The sequence below is a fragment of the Choloepus didactylus genome, chromosome 14 (genome assembly GCF_015220235.1).
Source record: "Choloepus didactylus isolate mChoDid1 chromosome 14, mChoDid1.pri, whole genome shotgun sequence".
In the NCBI taxonomy this organism is placed as follows: Eukaryota; Metazoa; Chordata; class Mammalia; order Pilosa; family Megalonychidae; genus Choloepus; species Choloepus didactylus.
The window spans coordinates 50,150,268-50,167,841 of NC_051320.1; the positions used below are offsets into that span (position 1 = coordinate 50,150,268).

General features: G+C 36.3%; 1 protein-coding gene across 4 annotated transcripts in view; it reads left to right on the forward strand.

The window, feature by feature from the left end:
• Window positions 1–16,361, forward strand: part of ESRP1 (epithelial splicing regulatory protein 1) — a 53,163-nt gene extending 36,802 nt beyond the window's left edge. For 2 of the 4 annotated variants that reach the window (XM_037803440.1, XM_037803441.1), the window contains exons 14-16: window positions 4,300–4,450; window positions 7,858–7,967; window positions 14,835–16,361. In XM_037803440.1, coding sequence (XP_037659368.1) covers window positions 4,300–4,450; window positions 7,858–7,932 — 226 coding nt within the window. In that variant the 3' untranslated portion in view covers window positions 7,933–7,967; window positions 14,835–16,361. The remainder of the gene's footprint in view (window positions 1–4,299; window positions 4,451–7,857; window positions 7,968–14,834) is intronic. The other 2 variants (XM_037803442.1, XM_037803443.1) reach the window with 2 other exon arrangements.
• Window positions 16,362–17,574: the final 1,213 nt, after the last annotated feature.

Here is a 17,574-nt window from a genome sequence, read left to right on the forward strand (position 1 = left end):
GACTTTTAGCAGGTAGTCAGAAAAAAGGAAACTTGAATTGCAAAACTTACAATTTCCAAAGGAAAAGCAGTCATAATATCTCAGGAAAATAGTTTTTCTGTAAATTGAGTCTGCAAAAGTTTTTCCCTAACTTGTCATGTAGAGGACATTGAATACTGCAGTGGAATAATGTATTCACTCGTGTTCTATTCAGCATTTTCTTACTATGTGATCTTAGTGCAACTTGCTGAGGGTTGTCTGCAGGGGTCTGTGATGTTCTAGCAACTTTCTGAGTATAAAACGTTGGGGAAAAAACCCTCTCAAACTGTTTTACATTCCTTCATTTCTTCTCATCTACCCTCAGTACTTTGTCTGTTTAGGCAAGCCCCAAGGAGTTTCTTACCCAGCTCAAATACAGTCTCCTTATTACTTTATTGTGGTACAATCTGTCCAACATTGTAGTACCTTTGAATTCCAATGTTATGTTGACTTGCTAATTTGGCCCTAACCCTTTGGTTCCTTAACACTTCTGTCAGTTTTTGAATCTTTGTGGTTTTGGGGTAGAAATTACATTATTACCACCATGTATAGGAGAAGTTAGTAGATACTGACACTTGAGAATATTAAAACTAAATAAAGCTGTAATGGATAAGAACCCAAAGCAGTGATTAACAACTGAACATAAAGATTGGGATGAGTTAGTAGTATAATCTAGTCCTGTTTTGGAGGCAGATCTCCCTTATACTGCTATTTGGCATTTTGTGTTTGAATTCCTTACCTTTCTCTAAACCACTGCCATAAAGCAAAATGCAACATAATTTTTACGGTATCCTTATTTCTGTGATGGTGACAAAATCCATACACACTTGGAAAGATATTCCTGTGTTTAAAGATGTCTCCTAGGTCTCACAACACAGGATTCCCTAGCATTTTAGAAATTACATGGGATTTTTAAAAGGCTAAGATTTTCTGATGAGTATATTTTCGATAAAAAGCATTGAACATTCAGACATTGACTGTGATTTGGTAATTTAATTAGTTGAAGTTTATACTGTGATTTTTCAGTTATCCTTTTTAAAACACCTTTATTGAGATATAAAATATATCTTACAAAATTAGCTCATTTAAAGTGTACAGTTCAATGAATTTTAGTATTGGGCTACCACCACTACAATTTAATTTTAGAATATTTTCATCATCACCCCAAAAATGAACCTTGTGCCTATTAGTAGAAACTCCCCATTCCCCTTTCTTCTCTGTGCTTTACTGCACTGCCCCATCCTTAGGCAACACCACAATCTACTTTCTGCCTCCATAGATTTGCCTGTTTTGGGTATTTCAGATAAACGGAATTGTACCGTATCTGGTCTTTTGTGACTGGCTTCTTTGACTTACCATAATGTTTTTGAGGGTCATCTGTGTTGTGTAATATTTACCAGTACTTCGTTCTATTTTTATGGCTGAATAATATTGCATTGTGGAGATACACCGCATTTAGTTGAACCATCAGTTGATGGACATTTGGGGTTGTTTACACTTTTTTTGGCAATTACAAATAATGCTTTTGTGAACATTTGCATACAAGTTATTGCATGGACATGTTTTCAATTTTCTTGGACTTGTAGCTAGGTGTGGAATTGCTGGGCCATATGGTAGCTCTGTTTAACTTGTTGAAATTGCCAGACTGTTTTTCAAAGTGGCATCACCATTTTACATTCCCACTAGCAATGGATGAGAGTACCAATTTCTCCACCTACTTTCCAACTCTTGTTATTGTCTTTCTAATTTTATCCATTCGATAGGGTCTGGATGTGTGTCTCATTGTGGTTTTGATCTGTATTTCCCTAATAAATAATAATTTGGGGCATCTTTTTGTGTACATATCAGCCTTTTGTATATCTTCGGAGAAAGGTCCATTCAAATCTATAAGTATTTTTAAATTGGATTATTTTTCTTGTTTCCAAGAGTTTTGTAGATTTAGCTCTTATATTTAGGTATATGGCCCAATTATTGTTAAATTTTGTGTATGGTGTGATGTAGGGATCTGAATTCACCCTTTTGCATGTCCATATCCATTTATTAAAAAAATGATTCTTTTCCCTGTTGAATTGTTTTAGCACTTTTATTGAAAATCATTTGAAAACAAATATGAGTTTATTTATGGACTCAGTTTTATTCCATTGATCTGTATGTCTGTTCTTATGCTAGTATCACACTGTTTTGATTACTGTAGCAGTTAGTTTTGAATTAGGAAGTGTAAGCCCTCCTACTTTGTTCTTTTTCAAGAGCATTTTGGCTATTTTTGGTCCTTTGTATTTCCATATTTGTTAGGTTCAATGCTGGCATGAATTGAAACAATGTTTCTACAGTTGCTTTGTAAAATATGGTCTCTGTAACACTAGGGGTATTTATGAATATTAATAAAAAGATTCTGACTGTCTTAGCCGGTGTGGAAAGTCTACAAGCTGGTAATGAAGCATGTGGAGACATGATGCTTGACAGTCTTTGAGTATTCAACTCAGTATCAGGCATATGACGTGTGAAAATACGGTCTTTGAATGAATGGTAGCTGTAAAGGGAAAAAGTATCAAACTAGAAGTTGAGAAATCTAGTGGTTCTTCTGGTTTGGCCAAGAGCTAACTGGTTGTGTGATCTTTGGGAAATTATTTAACTCTTACTTTCTGTGTGCACCTCTTTAAAAATGAGGAAGCGCGGCTGGCTAAATTCCTACTCAGACCTCAAGTTCAGCATTCTTTACTTTTGCTCCCCAAGTTGTATGTAAAATGACTCTGACATGGTTTTCAACCTTGGATTTCACTGGAATCACTTGGAGACCTTTAACATATATTGATATACTAATGTCAGGGTTCTTCTTTCTTGAGTTTCTGGTTTTGAATTTGTGGGGTAGACATTGGGCATAGAGTTGTGAAATATCTCCAAGTGATTTTAACATGCAAACTAAGTTTAGGACCACTGTGTTGTGTTAGAGACTTAAAACGTTAGCAGTTTAATGCCAGGTTTTCAGGCGTCCAGATCTTAGAAATGATGAAATAGGTTGGTGGTTATGGAAATGACAAGAAGGAGATAATATAAGTTTATAGCATTTTATGGTTTATGGAGTAATTTGATATGTTAAATCATTAAATCTGAACAGCAGTCCTATAAATCAAATTAGGAAGGTGCTACTATCCCCATTTAGCAAATGAAGAAATTGAAATTCAGAGAACTTAAATGACTTGCTCAAGACTACTGTAATAATAAAAGCAGGAGGCTGGGACTAGAGGCATATATCTGGTACCTTTTCTATTAGTCCATCAGTTAGGGTTATACAGGGTAATCTCAAATTTTTAGTTCTTTTTAGTACCTGTTTACTTGTCTTTGAAATGGGAAATTACTTAGATAAGTAAGGATTAATAGTTTAAAGCTATGGGTATATATTGCCCCTTATATTTACCCACAGGCTTAAGCTAATGACTTGGTTTTTTAACACACACACACCCCCCTTTTTTTTTCCTAATTATGAGCTCTTTTACCAATTGTGGTAGAAACAGATTGGGTGGGACACAAAGGTGAAACTAATGGCATACCAGGGTAATCATTTGAGTTGCCATGTAAAGGCTAGTTAGGTATTCACTTGGTTTGTGCTCCTTGGAGGTGACTGTTGCAGATGTAACAGTAGGGCCCGTATAACAATTTTTCCTCATGTTATGGTGATCGGTTGATTTTGCTATGGCATCCCTTCCCACCTTCCCCACCTTTCCCACCTTTCCCACCTTTTAGTCAGGTTGGGAGAAATGACTCTACTTCTTGATTTTAGTACTTTGCCTTTGCTGCAAGGTGGTTTTATTGTTGTGCCGTATATTGGCTTATATGTATGGTAGAACAGTCTATACTTTGGGAGCAATCACTGGAAACTGGTTCTTTGTGGCTATGGTTTCTGTTAGTCCTTTGTATTCATGCCTTAGTGTTCCTGATAGTTAACCATCAATGTGCTAGGCTAGAAATGGTGCTTTGTGGTTGAGTGACTGAGAAGGTTTAATTCTCTGTTCTCCCTTTACTAATCTCAGAGATACCTGGATCTTTAAGGAAGCCCTGTATTTATCTCTGCATTAATCCCTACCTTTCAACTTCTGGCTTTTGTGGAAATGTGGGACAGAACCTCTATGGTGTTCTTATCTGTTTTGGGAAAGACAGCAGCTAGCTCTGGGAAGTATGAGAAAGATCACTTTGAGAAAGTCTTCCTTAAGTTACTAATGTTTTTAGAGTAAATGTTCAACATTGTCTATTTCTGTTGGTTCACTGTGCTTTCTCTCCCTTTAGCCCCCCAGGTTCGCCTAATAGTCTTGGCTACTTCCCTACAGCTGCTAATCTTAGCGGTGTCCCTCCACAGCCTGGCACGGTGGTCAGAATGCAGGGCCTGGCCTACAATACTGGAGTTAAGGAAATTCTTAACTTCTTCCAAGGTTACCAGGTCAGTAGCTTGAAGAAGAAAAATCCTCAGTGCCCTTACTACTTAAGTTGATTTGCCTAAAGAATGCAGCCAGGAAAGAAACAGGTTCTTTGAAAGTCATGTATGTACATATGCTATTGGATTGACTCATGGAGGCCAAAGGACAGGAGTCAAAGCCAAGGGAGGCTAGTTATGTGAGTGCGAATTTCAAACTCCTCGCCTGAGAAGATGAGGGCTTTCCATGCTATCATAATTCTTTCAACTTAATCTGCTAGTGCTGTTTTGAAAACTGAGCTACTATGGGAAAGCTCTTTAGGGCCCAAAGCAGTATGAGTCTTTTCATCTAGGATTGGCTAACAGGGAATTTTTGTCAAAGTGAATGTCAAATCCTAGATGAAAAACTACTTAAATATGGAGTTTAAGTTGAGTATTTAAAAAGTGGTCAGAGGCTTCTGTGTAACCTGGAAAAAAAAAATGTTTCCTAACCTATAGGAAACTCAATGAGTCTTTAGATAGTAGCACCTAAAAATGAACTTTAGGGTATCCAATGTACCTTTTATGTAAAATATGTGTTCTTAATTTTAGTGAAGCAGTTATTTGTTCTTGGCAATTATTTCCTACCAATGCTGGGCCCATCAGCTGTTTTTCTGATAAGCTAAAAAGTAAAATGTTTTTTGATAAGAATTCTTTAATAGTGAGCAAAATATTTTCATTGCCACCTCATCTAAGCAGGCACCTTCCTTCCTCAAATCACATAATTACCTAGTTCCTGAACTCCCTCTTTTCTGCAATGTCTCAAAATAAATAACTTGCAGTCTTTTTATTACATAAAAAACAAAAATTGTCCCCTTTCCTCCTACTTGAGTGTTTAGGGTTGAGAAGCTGTTATAGACATAACACTCAATTCCTAAAATAGTCTTTGTGCATTTGCAGTACAGCAATGTAATGGTTGTATGTGTAGAGACTGTTTCACTATAACAATGGGTTTACAAGCTTGGTATCCATGAATCACAGAGGACTGTGATCTAAGCTAAGATTATCTCAGTGTTGATGCTATGTGCCCCAAAACTACCAAGTTACCATAATTAAGACAATTATGAAGTACTTTCGACATATAAAGAATATTTTCTGACAATTATAGAAAATCTCTGAATGATAGTGAAAACCTGAATGAAGGTAGACAAAAGTTACCTTTTGTCTTATGAACATATTGGCTTAGCACATATTCTTACCAGATATAAGATTTCTTTTCAGAAGTCAGTAGGTGCTTGGCTCTTCGTTAACAATTATGCTGCCTGTCAGAAATTCTTGAAGGAATAAAAAAGTTTCTTTCCAAACTTTATGTCTGATTCATTAGACATGAGAGGAATAGAGAATTTTGCTGAAAGCTATTGAAATGGTGGTTTAATTTTATGGAGGAAACAATGATATTTGTATTTTATTTTTTCTACTGTTCTGCAATTTTAGATAGTACAAAGAAAGTTTCAGGTTTTAGTGATCCGCATAATTCATTTTCTTCTTAATTTGTTTTGTCAAATCAACTTTTAAGTTTACATTGAATAGAATTGAGTATATACAAATAAATTAGTAATGGGATTAAACAAAATTGCTCTTATTGTGAAACTGTGGCTGGTTTTTATGGGTTTTTATTTTACCACAAATAAGTAACAAGGCTTATTTCTAGATTTACAACTAAAAAGTTATCATGCTTCAAAACTTAGATAAAACAACTTTAATCTGTAGCAGTTTATCTTTTTAGTAACTTCTGGAGAATCATTCAAAGTTGGAGTAGAGTTATTTGTTATAAATACAAGCATTTAGATTGAGTAAAATTATTTCTTCTCAAGGCATTGGCATTCATTTCTGAAGTACTTGAAATTTATTCAATGGATCAACAAATTAGGATTATGGAGGAAGCTTATTTATCTGTTTATTCAATGTATCAAATTATTCCGATATCCTCCTTAGGTAATTTGAACTATGAGGTGATTGGAATGCATGCACTCAAAATCTTTTATATCTAACCCAATTTCACATCATTCTTACATAAAAGCTTGTATTTTCTACTGTCCTTGCTTTCTTGTTGTCTCCCCTTTTCAGTTATCCAGGTAAAAGCCACTTGGTATGGGGTTCCAGATTTTTTAGATGTGGCTTTGTTACAAGACAGTAAAATCAATGGATGACTTTTTTTTTCAAGTCTTTATTCTCTTAAGTGTAATCTTTATTTCTTTACCTATAGTATATTTATCACTGATGGTGGCTTAATGGGAGGTGTTGACTTCTAGTTATTTGTAATTAATATTTTATATAATAATTATGTTCATATAACTAAGAATATACACAGGCAATAACTGGTTGAGTGAATGAAATCTCTTGACTGACTTAATTCTAAAAAGTTGCAATGTCTTTTAAAAAATCTTATCTTTAAATAAATGTGATATATTTAAATATAATTTTTGGAAGTATGGTCTCCCTACCTTCAGAAAAAATCCTGCACTATAACTACTCTAATTTGTGTTTTTCCATACATTTTTGGGTAAAGACAGAAAGAGCAAGGCTTTACAAAAAAGAATTCTGATGGTTAAAGCAATATGCCATCAAATCTGCAGTCTTGTAAATTTTTAAGTGCTTGAGTTATACCCATTTTAAAAAATAGTAGAATGAGGACTGAATTTATGAAGACAGACCACATGAAAATATAGGGTAATAAGGATGTCGTTGTGGTCACTAAAATAAACGTGATTGTATGTTTTTGTTCCCTTGCTTTTGTTCTGAAATAGACTCTTAGGTATCTTTATTATAATTCCTTAACTTTTTCATTTGCTCTTTGCATTATCCTTTACTGTTGATAACTGCATTTTCATTAAGTGTTAGTTTTTGTTCTCAGAATGTACTGATTTTAATCATTGTCTCTTGGGGCTTCTTAATGCTAAGATTTTTGCTTCTTTCCCTATTTAGAGAATCAGATCAATTTACTAATATCTGTGTGTCTATAATATACGTAATGATTCATTGAGTTTGGAGATGGTGGGTTTGGGGCTTTATTGTACAGTGCCTTGCAAACAGTTGGTACTCAAATATTTATTGGCTATCCAGTCATAATTATGGTAACATGCAGTCTGTACTATTAGCAAGAGCTGAAGAGTTTGGTGTCTTGAGTTATTGTGTTATGGTGTTTTGTTTTTATCCACTTGTTAAATTTAACTTCCCTCCTAGAAGGAGTTTTAATGGTATTTAGATGTTAAGTAAGACACGCTAAATAAAGACTTGGGATTAGCAGTTACATACATGGGTCATTCCACCAGTTTTATTTCCTGTAGTCTAAATGTCCTATAATAATATTGGTAGATCTATTCAGTTGAAAAAATAACCATCCATAGTGACATATTGTCCATCTTTTGATCCTGTTTTTTTAACTTGCATTTTAGTATGCAACCGAGGATGGACTTATACACACAAATGACCAGGCCAGGACTCTACCCAAAGAATGGGTTTGTATTTAAGGGCCCCAGCAATTAGACCATCCTCAGGAAAGAAGGTAAGGCTATTTGATATGAACAGTTAAATTACAAAAGGGCCAACCAAATAGAGGTTGAGAATCTGAAAATGTCTCAGGAGTCAGGTGACAGATCTCTGTTTTCATTAGTGTGGTATAAAAGGGTCAGAAATCCTGGAAAGAATGGACACTGAAATTAAATAATATCCAGTTAATATTTACAGATCAGAGTTGTGTTGTTTTCAGGTAAGGGAAAAAATTTGCCATTTGGAAATCATTCACTGTGTCTCACATGAGAATATAGAGTTCGGTATACTTTTATATATGCTTTATCCTAAAATGAATGCAAGGTTTTTATTGCATTTTTTTTTTCTTCTCTTCTACAGTTAGATCTAGAGGGAAATTATCCTGATAATGGTTCTTTGAAAATAGTTTTTGTTGTTGTTGTTGTTTTAATTCATTCACAACCTTTAGAAGGATACTGGAATTGTATGTGAGGCACCATAAGAGAAAGAGTTGAAGAAACTGTTCAGGAGTTGTTGTGGCTTATTTCTTCATTTTTGATTGTTGGGTTTGCTGAAGTTGGTTTGCTGGTGTGTCATTTTCAAATTTTGTTTCCATTATTATGACTGAAGACCCTGTGGAATTCAACTGTGAGTTCTAAACTGAGAATAGGGCTGCCAATACTCTGTCATCTTTGAGAAATGAAAATTGGGGTCTTAGCCCCTCATTTTTTTTTTTTTAATAAATTTTATTTTGAAATAAATTCAAACTTACAGTAACGGTTGCAAAAACAGTACAAATCTCATACATAGAACTCCAGCATACCCCGACCCCCCTCCCCCAATACCCCAATCCACCACCCTTAACATCCTGTCACAGCACCATTTCTACCCCTCCCTCTCTCCTTCCCTCCCTCCCTCCCTATCTATCATCCATCATCTATTGCTCTGTCCTCTGAACATATGAGAGCAAGCTGCACACCTCCTTGAACAAACACTATAATTCACATGTACCTTTCCCATGGACAAGAACATTCTTTTATGCAATCCCGTTAAGCGCAGCTAAGAAGTTCAAGAAATTCAACATTGATACAAAGCTTACATTCTATATTTCCTTTTTTTTTTCTTATGTCTCATCTGTGTCCCTTTGAGCCTCCTCTCCTCCATCCTCAGATCCCATCCAGGATCATCCTGGGTATTTAATTGTCATCTATTTAGACTGTATTTTTTTTTTTTTTTTTCCACTTGTGGAAACATATATATGGCCTAAATCTTCCCATTCCACCCCCTCCCTAGCATTTCATTAGTGGGATTAATCCCAATTAGAATGTTGCAATGATATCACCTTCCCAGCATCCATTTCTAGAAGTTTCCCTTCACCCCAAACAGAAACCCTACACTCATTTCTTAACTCCCCATTGCCCCTTCCCTCACTTCTTGGAACCCCTACTCTACTTTTCATCTCTATGGTCATATTCCTGATACTTTCTTTGTGTTTACCGTGGGGCTTAAATTTAACATCTTACATCTATAACAATCTTGTTTTTCTTTGATACAAACTTAACTTCCTTATGACACATAAACTATGTTCCTATACTCCCTCACTCCCCCACCTTTATGTAGTTCTTGTCAAAAATTACATATTTTACATTGAGTCCAAAACCACTGATTTATCATTATAGTTTATGTGTTTTAGATCCTGTAGGAAGTAAATAATGGAATTACAAATCAAAAATACAGTAGTATTTGTATTTACCATGTGATCTTTACTGGTAATCTTTATTTCTTCATGTAGTTTTAGTCAGTTGTTCAGTGTCCCTTCCTTTCAGCCTGCTCAACTCCCTTTAGCATTTCTTATAGGACTGATCTACTGGTGGTGAAGTCCCTCAGCTTTTGATTATCTGGGAATGTTTTCATCTCCCCCTCATTTTTACCCTCCAGCTGTTTGTGATTTCTCCAAGTCTCTGATGGTTATTGACTTCTATTTGTATTCCACTGTGGTCAGAGAATGTGCTTTGAACAAATTAATTTTTTTTTTTTTTTTTTTTTTTTAGTTTATTGAGGCTTGTTTTTATGTCCCAGCATATGGTCCATTCTGGAGAAAGATCCGTGATCACTAGAGACAAACGTATTCTTTGTTTCTCTGTCGGTAGGGCTCCCTTTAGTATCTGAAGTAGAGCAGGTTTTTTATTAGCAAAATCTCTCAGCATTTGTTTGTCTGTGAAAAATTTAAGCTCTCCCTCAAATCTGAAGGAGAGTTTTGCTGGATAAAGTATTCTTGGTTGGAAATTTTTCTCTCTCAGAATTTCAAATATGTCATGCTACTGCCTTCTCGCCTCCATGGTGGCCGCTGAGAGGTCACTACTTAGTCTTATGTTGTTTCCTTTGTATGTGGTGAATTGCTTTTCTCTTGCTGCTTTCAGAAATTGCTCCTTTTCTTCAGTATTTGACAGTTTGATCAGAATACATCTCGGAGTGGGTTTATTTGGATTTATTCTATTTGGAGTTTGCTGGGCATTTATGCTTTGTGTATTTATATTGTGTAGAAGGTTTGGGAAGCTTTCCCCAACAATTTATTGCCATACTCTTTCTAGACCTTTACTCTTCTTTTCCCCTTCTGGGACACCGATGAGTCTTAAATTTGGACGTTTTATTTTATCTATCATATCCCTAAGAACCATTTCGATTTTTTCGATTTTTTTTCCCCATTCTTTCTTTTGTTCTTTCATTTTCTGTTCTCTGTGGGCCTCAAGGAGGCTGAGTTGTTGTTCACCTTCCTCTAATCTTGTATTATGAGTATCCAGAGTCTTTTTAATTTGGCCTACAGTTTCTTTTATTTCTCTAAGATCGTTTATTTTTTAATTTACTCTTGCAACTTCTTCTTTATGCTCTTCTAGGGTCTTCTTTATGTCCTTTATGTCCTGTGCCATGCTTTTCTTCATGTCCTTTATATCCTGTGCCATGCTGTCGTTGCCTGTCTGTAGTTCTTTGATTAATTGTGCCAAGTACTGTGTGTCTTCTGATGTTTTGATTTGGGTGTTTGGGTTTGGGTTCTCCATATTGTCTGGTTTTATCATATGCTTTAAGATTTTCTGTTGTTTTTGGCCTCTTGGCATTTGCTTTACTCGATCTCTAATTTATCAGAACTGCAGCTTGTTGGCATACACTTTCTCTAACTAACCTGCAGATGGTGTCTGTGAGTCATCTATTCCCCTCAAGTCAGTTCTCCCCAACTTTGTCTTTGTGGTGTGTGGGGATCTGATTCTTGTGGGGTTCAATTGGTGCACTAAATTTGGGTGTGTTGTTTGTGATGTCCGCCCTGAATGTGTGGCATGTGTCTGGGTGGTTAGGGAGGCAGGGCAACTTCAATAATCAAACCTCCCAGGTGTTCCCAGAGATTTAAGGCTGTTGCCGGAGCCTAAGCCTTCATTTCAGTCTTTCCACCGATTGTCTCTGCTGCTGACCCCAAGTCCTTGGTATTCGTGTAGGGTCCCTGGGATTTCCCAGCAGTTCCCCCTTCCCAGCTGTGCTCTTCCAGGACCTCTGCTGAGGGAGGGCTGCGCCACATCACAAGTGCGTGCCGGCCCACCAGGGAAGCACTGGGCCATGTATGGGTGCTCCCAGCCCGCTTCAAAGATGGTTGAATGGGACATGTTAACTTCCCCCTTTGGGCACAGCTCTGCCCTCGCAGCTCCGGGACAATCAGCTGTGGGTGCATTAAAGGCCACTGTCTATGGCCGATATTGTGGTGTGTGTGCAGTGCTGCGGGAAAGACTCTCCATCACACTGGGTTTCTTGGCGCGGCTCTGTGATGTGGGTCCGGCCCCAGGCAGGAGTGTCTCCAGCCCGCTGGGGAGATGGCTGCAACGAATGTGTTTTTTTTCTCCTTTTGGCTCCCCTCTGCTCCCCTGGTCTCGAGACAATCAGCCACGGGTGTGGGAAGGGGTATCCTCCACACCAGACACCGAGGTTTCAGCCCAGCCCGCTCCTGCCATGCTTCACTGCGCGTTGTATCTGCAGCCATCCCGGGCTTTTTTTTTTTTTTTTTTTTTTTAAACTAGTCGTCTCCAAACGCCAGCCCACCGTTTCCCCACACCGCACTGCGGCCGCTGGACTTTCAGCTGGCTCACTCACTCATTTCAGAATGCAGACTCCCGGTTTCACCAAATGCACGTTCCCTGTGGATTTAGCAGACCTTGTCTGGCTGGTGTTACGCTGGAACTGGTGTTCTGGGTCACTTCCTGGTTTTTATCCAGTATTTTTCACGGAGGTGTTTTTTTGCCCTGTCTCACCTAACTGCCATCTTAGGTTCTCCTTAGCCCCTCATTTTTAAGTTGTGGAAATTGCAGTTTTGAGTTGGGGCAGTCTCCCTGGAGGGAAGAGAAGGTTTTGCCAGCTCAGTGAGGTTTCAGGATGTCTGATAACACCGGAGAGCATCATGCCCAGATATTTAGCAGTGGGAACCAGGTGTACTCTAGCCTGGTTCACAGTGGTGAGAGCACATCGTATGAGCCTCTTGATATCTTTTTTGGTCCATACTTTGTCCTTCTAAGTGTTCATTTTTCAACCCCCTAATGCTTCTATGAATTTAATAAGCACACCAACTCGGTTTTTAAGTTAGTGTACTGAGTAGGACAAGACTAGAATTAAAACCTTTTGATAATAGACTATGAATGTCTTAAGTGGACTATAAGCCATTACTTAGCAGCCCTAATTCTGTGTTTATATATTTGGGTCGTGACAGAATGATAAATTTTATCAGGTACTTTGTTAAAATCCAGATAATGTCTGCATTTTCTTATTTTAGTAAAATCAGATTGATCTGCTTTTATATTAAGAATTTTAAAAAAATTCACACACAGCTATTGTATGAAATACTTAGCAGAAGTTATTAATCATCTCATAACCCTGGGAGGTAAGGATTATTTAAGCTTTGTGTGCTCGTTGTAAAGAATTCAAGATACAAAGACAGGTACAAAGATATTAATCCCACCATCCAGGAATGACCACAATGAATATTTCCTTTTAGTTTCTTTTCTCTATGCCTTTGTGCAATTTTGGACCTGCTTTAATGAATGCAAACCAGGAGGTGTTGGGGGAAGGGGCATGAAAACCAAAAGAAATCACTCCGCTCTTTCCTGCACCCCTTACCTCCTGTGCCTCATTTCACAATTGTTTTGCTTTCTCTGTGGAGTTTCCAGAGTTTAAGGATTCTTCTGTAAGGAAGATTTATCCCTATTCCCTTGTTCTTTATTTATTCATTCATTTATGTGTATCACTATGGACTCATACTTATTTACTTTATATTTTGGGGTATAATTCAATACTATATTATTTATTTTATATTAATATATAATTGTTTGAACTTTAGGCCATTGGAAGCTCTTTCAGGTTGGCTCTTGTGCCCCTTTGACATGCCCTCATCCCTTTTTTTTTTCCCCAGCTTCTACTTTCAGGTCCTTTTTGAATGTAACTGATCTAAGACTGAGGGTTTGTTTCTTGATCTCTTTACTTATCTTGGGTTTTATCCTACTTTTAGTAATATATCACCTTACCTTTCTTCATTGAACCATCAACCTCAAGCAACAAATCTTTGCTTTTTTAGCTGCTAGTTTTCTATTCTCTCCATAGAATCTATTCTGAAAAATTTAGATCATAGAAACTCTCTGTATCATTGGAAATTCCTACTGGAGTATTTCATACAAAAATAAGTGTTACTTCTATCTTGAGAGTAAATAGTTAATTGCTACAAGAAAATTTGCAAAAATTCTCTTTCTGCGCTGGACCAGTAGTAAAATTGGTGGGTTTGACATTGGATAAGTGAGCAGTACCTTAAGTAAAATTCTGGTGCTGTTGGTAAAAGAAGGGTAAAATAGATCTCGAGCAGTGTTGTTAGGTCATTGATAGAGATTTTCTTATGCACATTTAGAGTGCTAAATTTTGGTCGCTTTGTAAACTACATTTTCAAAATGAATTCTGATCAATGAAACCTTTTTTTAATGTTTTAAAGTTATCTGAATTTTAATTTGTCCCAATTTTAGAATCTTTGTCAATAAAGCAATTTAATCTTGACCACTACTGGCCATTTGAAACAGTACTGAACTTTGAAGAATGATCTCCACTTCTCCATTTCTGTCTTTTATTATTTCTGTGTGGAAGCATGCATGCAAAACATCAAATGAAAGTTTTCACTGTAAAGTTTTGTGGAATATATAAGCAAATAGCATAGTGGAACCAATCTGCCTTAGTTCAAATCTTGGACCTATAAACAACTAGCTTAATTTGCTCAATGCCTCAGTTTTCCCAACTGTAAAATGGGGGTAACATGATCTAGGGTGGTGATGAAGATGAAGTGATCTAATCCAGACAAGATGATTAGAACCAGTCACTTGCATGTAGAACTCAAATGTTCATGATTATTTCATGTTTCAGTGTTTCTTATTGATTCAAATGTTTTTTTGTAGGAAATTATTGGAAATTTCTTATATTGGAATTTAACTTTTAAAAATTGTCTTAATGGTTTTACTTTAATAATGGTATTGAAACTAATATCAGAAGAATGCTGTGATAACTTGAAGACCCAAACTAAGTAATAAATAAAACAATCTATCTGCAAAGTAGCTGAGTCAGGTGGGGAGGTGAAAACATACACATTATTACATACATGATAATATAAAGGGTAAGGAGTTGTGGAGGATGCTGACTAGCATGTAAACCTCCTTTGCCAACACTATACTCTCCAAGAATTTGCCGTGTAAATGCTATTATCTGTGTGAAAAACACATTTGTGCTCTCTGAGGGAGTTTTAGCCCTTTTTGAATTCTAAATCATTTTTGTGGCTGCTAAGAATTTAAAAACTTAGAGACTATAATATTTCTATTTATTTATTTGTTTATTTATTTTCCAGTGTTTGAAAGATGCATAGTGATCGTGAAACCATCAGACACAAGAAAACTTCAAGCAACTTCAGGGGAAGTTCATCTTTACTCAGGCTGCAGTATTTTCAGCAAACATGGTTGGATAGAGAGCCTCTGCCCTATCCTTTGGTGGAGTGAAAAATTTGAGCCAATGAAGCCAAATCCTTATAGCAAGCAGTGTGCAGCATACATACCTGGCTCCTTGCTTGCTGATTGCAAGTAGGCATTTAAAATGTGAATTTGAAATCAGATATCTTCAATACTTCCAGCTAAAGTGGCATCATAAGTGGCACCATAGATGCCATATTTAAGTCTTGAGGAAAAAATATTCTGCTAGAGCTGACCATCTCCACCATGAACTCTGTTATAGAAACTTTATTTTTGTGTATTCCTACTCTTAACTCTCCCTGTCTTCTGCACAGTCATGCCCTTTTGCTTATTCAAGAATAAGGTCTTAGAATACTTAAATCACAAACTTAGGCATAAGAATGAAATAAAACTTCAATACTTCCCAGTCTCTTGGCCTTCATGATGTCTTATAGTTAAAGACCAATTCAAATGATTTTTAAAACAACTTAGAATAAATAAGAAATGGTGCACCCTCCACAAAGCATACATCGTTAAAAAAATTGAAACTATTTTCAGCAGGTACCAGTTGTAAATAAGAATGAAATGGGGCCAAAATGTAAAACCAAAAATGAAGCAGCTACATGTAGTTAGTAATTTCTAGTTTGAACTGTAACTGTAACATAATATGTATTGTTTTATATTGTACCTTTTTCGTTATTGATGGTTTGGACTTCAAGAGAAATTCCGTAGTTTTTAATATCACAGAAATGAGAATATTTGAACATTGTGTTCTAGAAAGCAATATAACTGAACAGAAGTGAATGCTTGTATATATTCAGATAGCCTTAAACCTTTTTCTCTAATGCCTTAACTGTCAAATAATTAAAACTTTTAAAAGCATAGTCAGCATGCTAGACTGAGGTAAACACTGATGCAGTTTAGGAGCAGGTACTGATGCTGTCAGTGTTCAGCACCATGGATTTCACTGTGTTTCTGCTACAAAAGTGCAATATTAGACACTAGCTAGCTAGTACTGCTGCCTCATAACTCCAAAGAGGAAAATAGGAACTGATTAACTAAATGCTCATATTTCTTTAAGTTACTCTATTGTCCTTTGCTTGGATGCAGTGCCATGCAGATTTATGTGGCTGCTATTTTTATTTACTTTGCATTACTTTCATTAACACCTTACCTTGACTGGAAAGCCAAACATTTCCCTCTTCAACTGACCAGCAATGGCCCTTTAACTGCAGTAGAAAAAAAATTTTTTGAGTGAAAATTGGTGGTAACTGGCACTTGATCAGAAAAAATAAATTGTTTATACTGGATGCCTTAAGATGCTGTCTGCCAAAGCTTTGAGAGACTTTAATATAGACAGTAATACTTTCTACAATACTATTGAGTTTTTGTAGAATTGCAACATTTGATAATAAAACTTGCCTGTTTAATCTCCATGTCTATGTTCTTATTTTGTTATTAGAATTATTTTTATGGAGGAAGGGTGTGGATAAACCATGTTTTCCTGAAGTGATGGTTTTCTCTATGCCTGTAAGTATTAGTTAAAGCTATCAGTGATAAAGTGCTCTCAATATACTACTCAAACCACCACCCATTGAAACTTAGATTTTGAATTCTTAACAGTTATGGTAGTCACAGATATTAATATTTAATACTTGCATCTTGTTACTAGAGCTCCAATTACTTAACAATGTAAAAAAATCTATTAAAGCCACATAAAATTAATAATCTAGAACTTTTGTACTTCTGAATTCCACACACTGTTCCTATTACTCTTTTTGCTGAGTTCTCTAACATTCTCTCTAATCCAAATTCTATCTTCTTTAGAACCCAGGTTAATTCTTGCCAGGTTTCTATCATTTTTGAGCTACATATATTGTCTGTATCACTTGAATGGCATACATACTCTTGTTATAGTGCTTCAATGTATCATTTCTGAAATTAGGTTATAATCTTAAAGACAGGAAATAAACGTGTATTTCCCTCAATGTCTAGCATATCTCTATTCACTAAATATGCCCTTGTTAAATATAAATTTTAGTTTAGTTCATCTCGGGAAGTTTTTCAGTTCCAGTCCTTGCCAATATCATTTACTAAAAATGGAGAATTTGGTATCATTTTTGTATTTCAGCTTTGGGTCTCTACCATGACAGGATGAGGAGGCAGTGAACTTGTCTAGGCAACCTGAGGTTCTGACCCAAGTTCCTCCTTGCTTTGATGTCTGACAGGCATTTAATATTGCCCAGGCTATTCCCTGCCTTGAGCAGAAGATACCAAGTTGGCTCGGCTAAATGGGTTTTACTGTTTGTCTCTCTTGGTGTAGGACCTGGTTGGTGTAACTGCTCTCTTCATGGCAGAAAATAATCAGTAAGGAGGATGCAGAGATGAGTGAGGGTGATGGGGAAGGAAGGGAGAAGGAGAGTAAAGAGGTTTGAAGTATACAAAATAGTTTACAAATCCATCTTAGGTTTTTAGTTGATTATACAATTTCTCTTTTCATGTTTTCCAGGCTGATTTGGGGGGAAATTTTTTTTTTAGCATACAGAAGTCAATAGAGAAACGAAATGAACACCTATATACTCTTTACCCATCTTCAACTAGGCCAATCTTTTATCTCTACTCCTTCCCACTTTCCATTCTTGT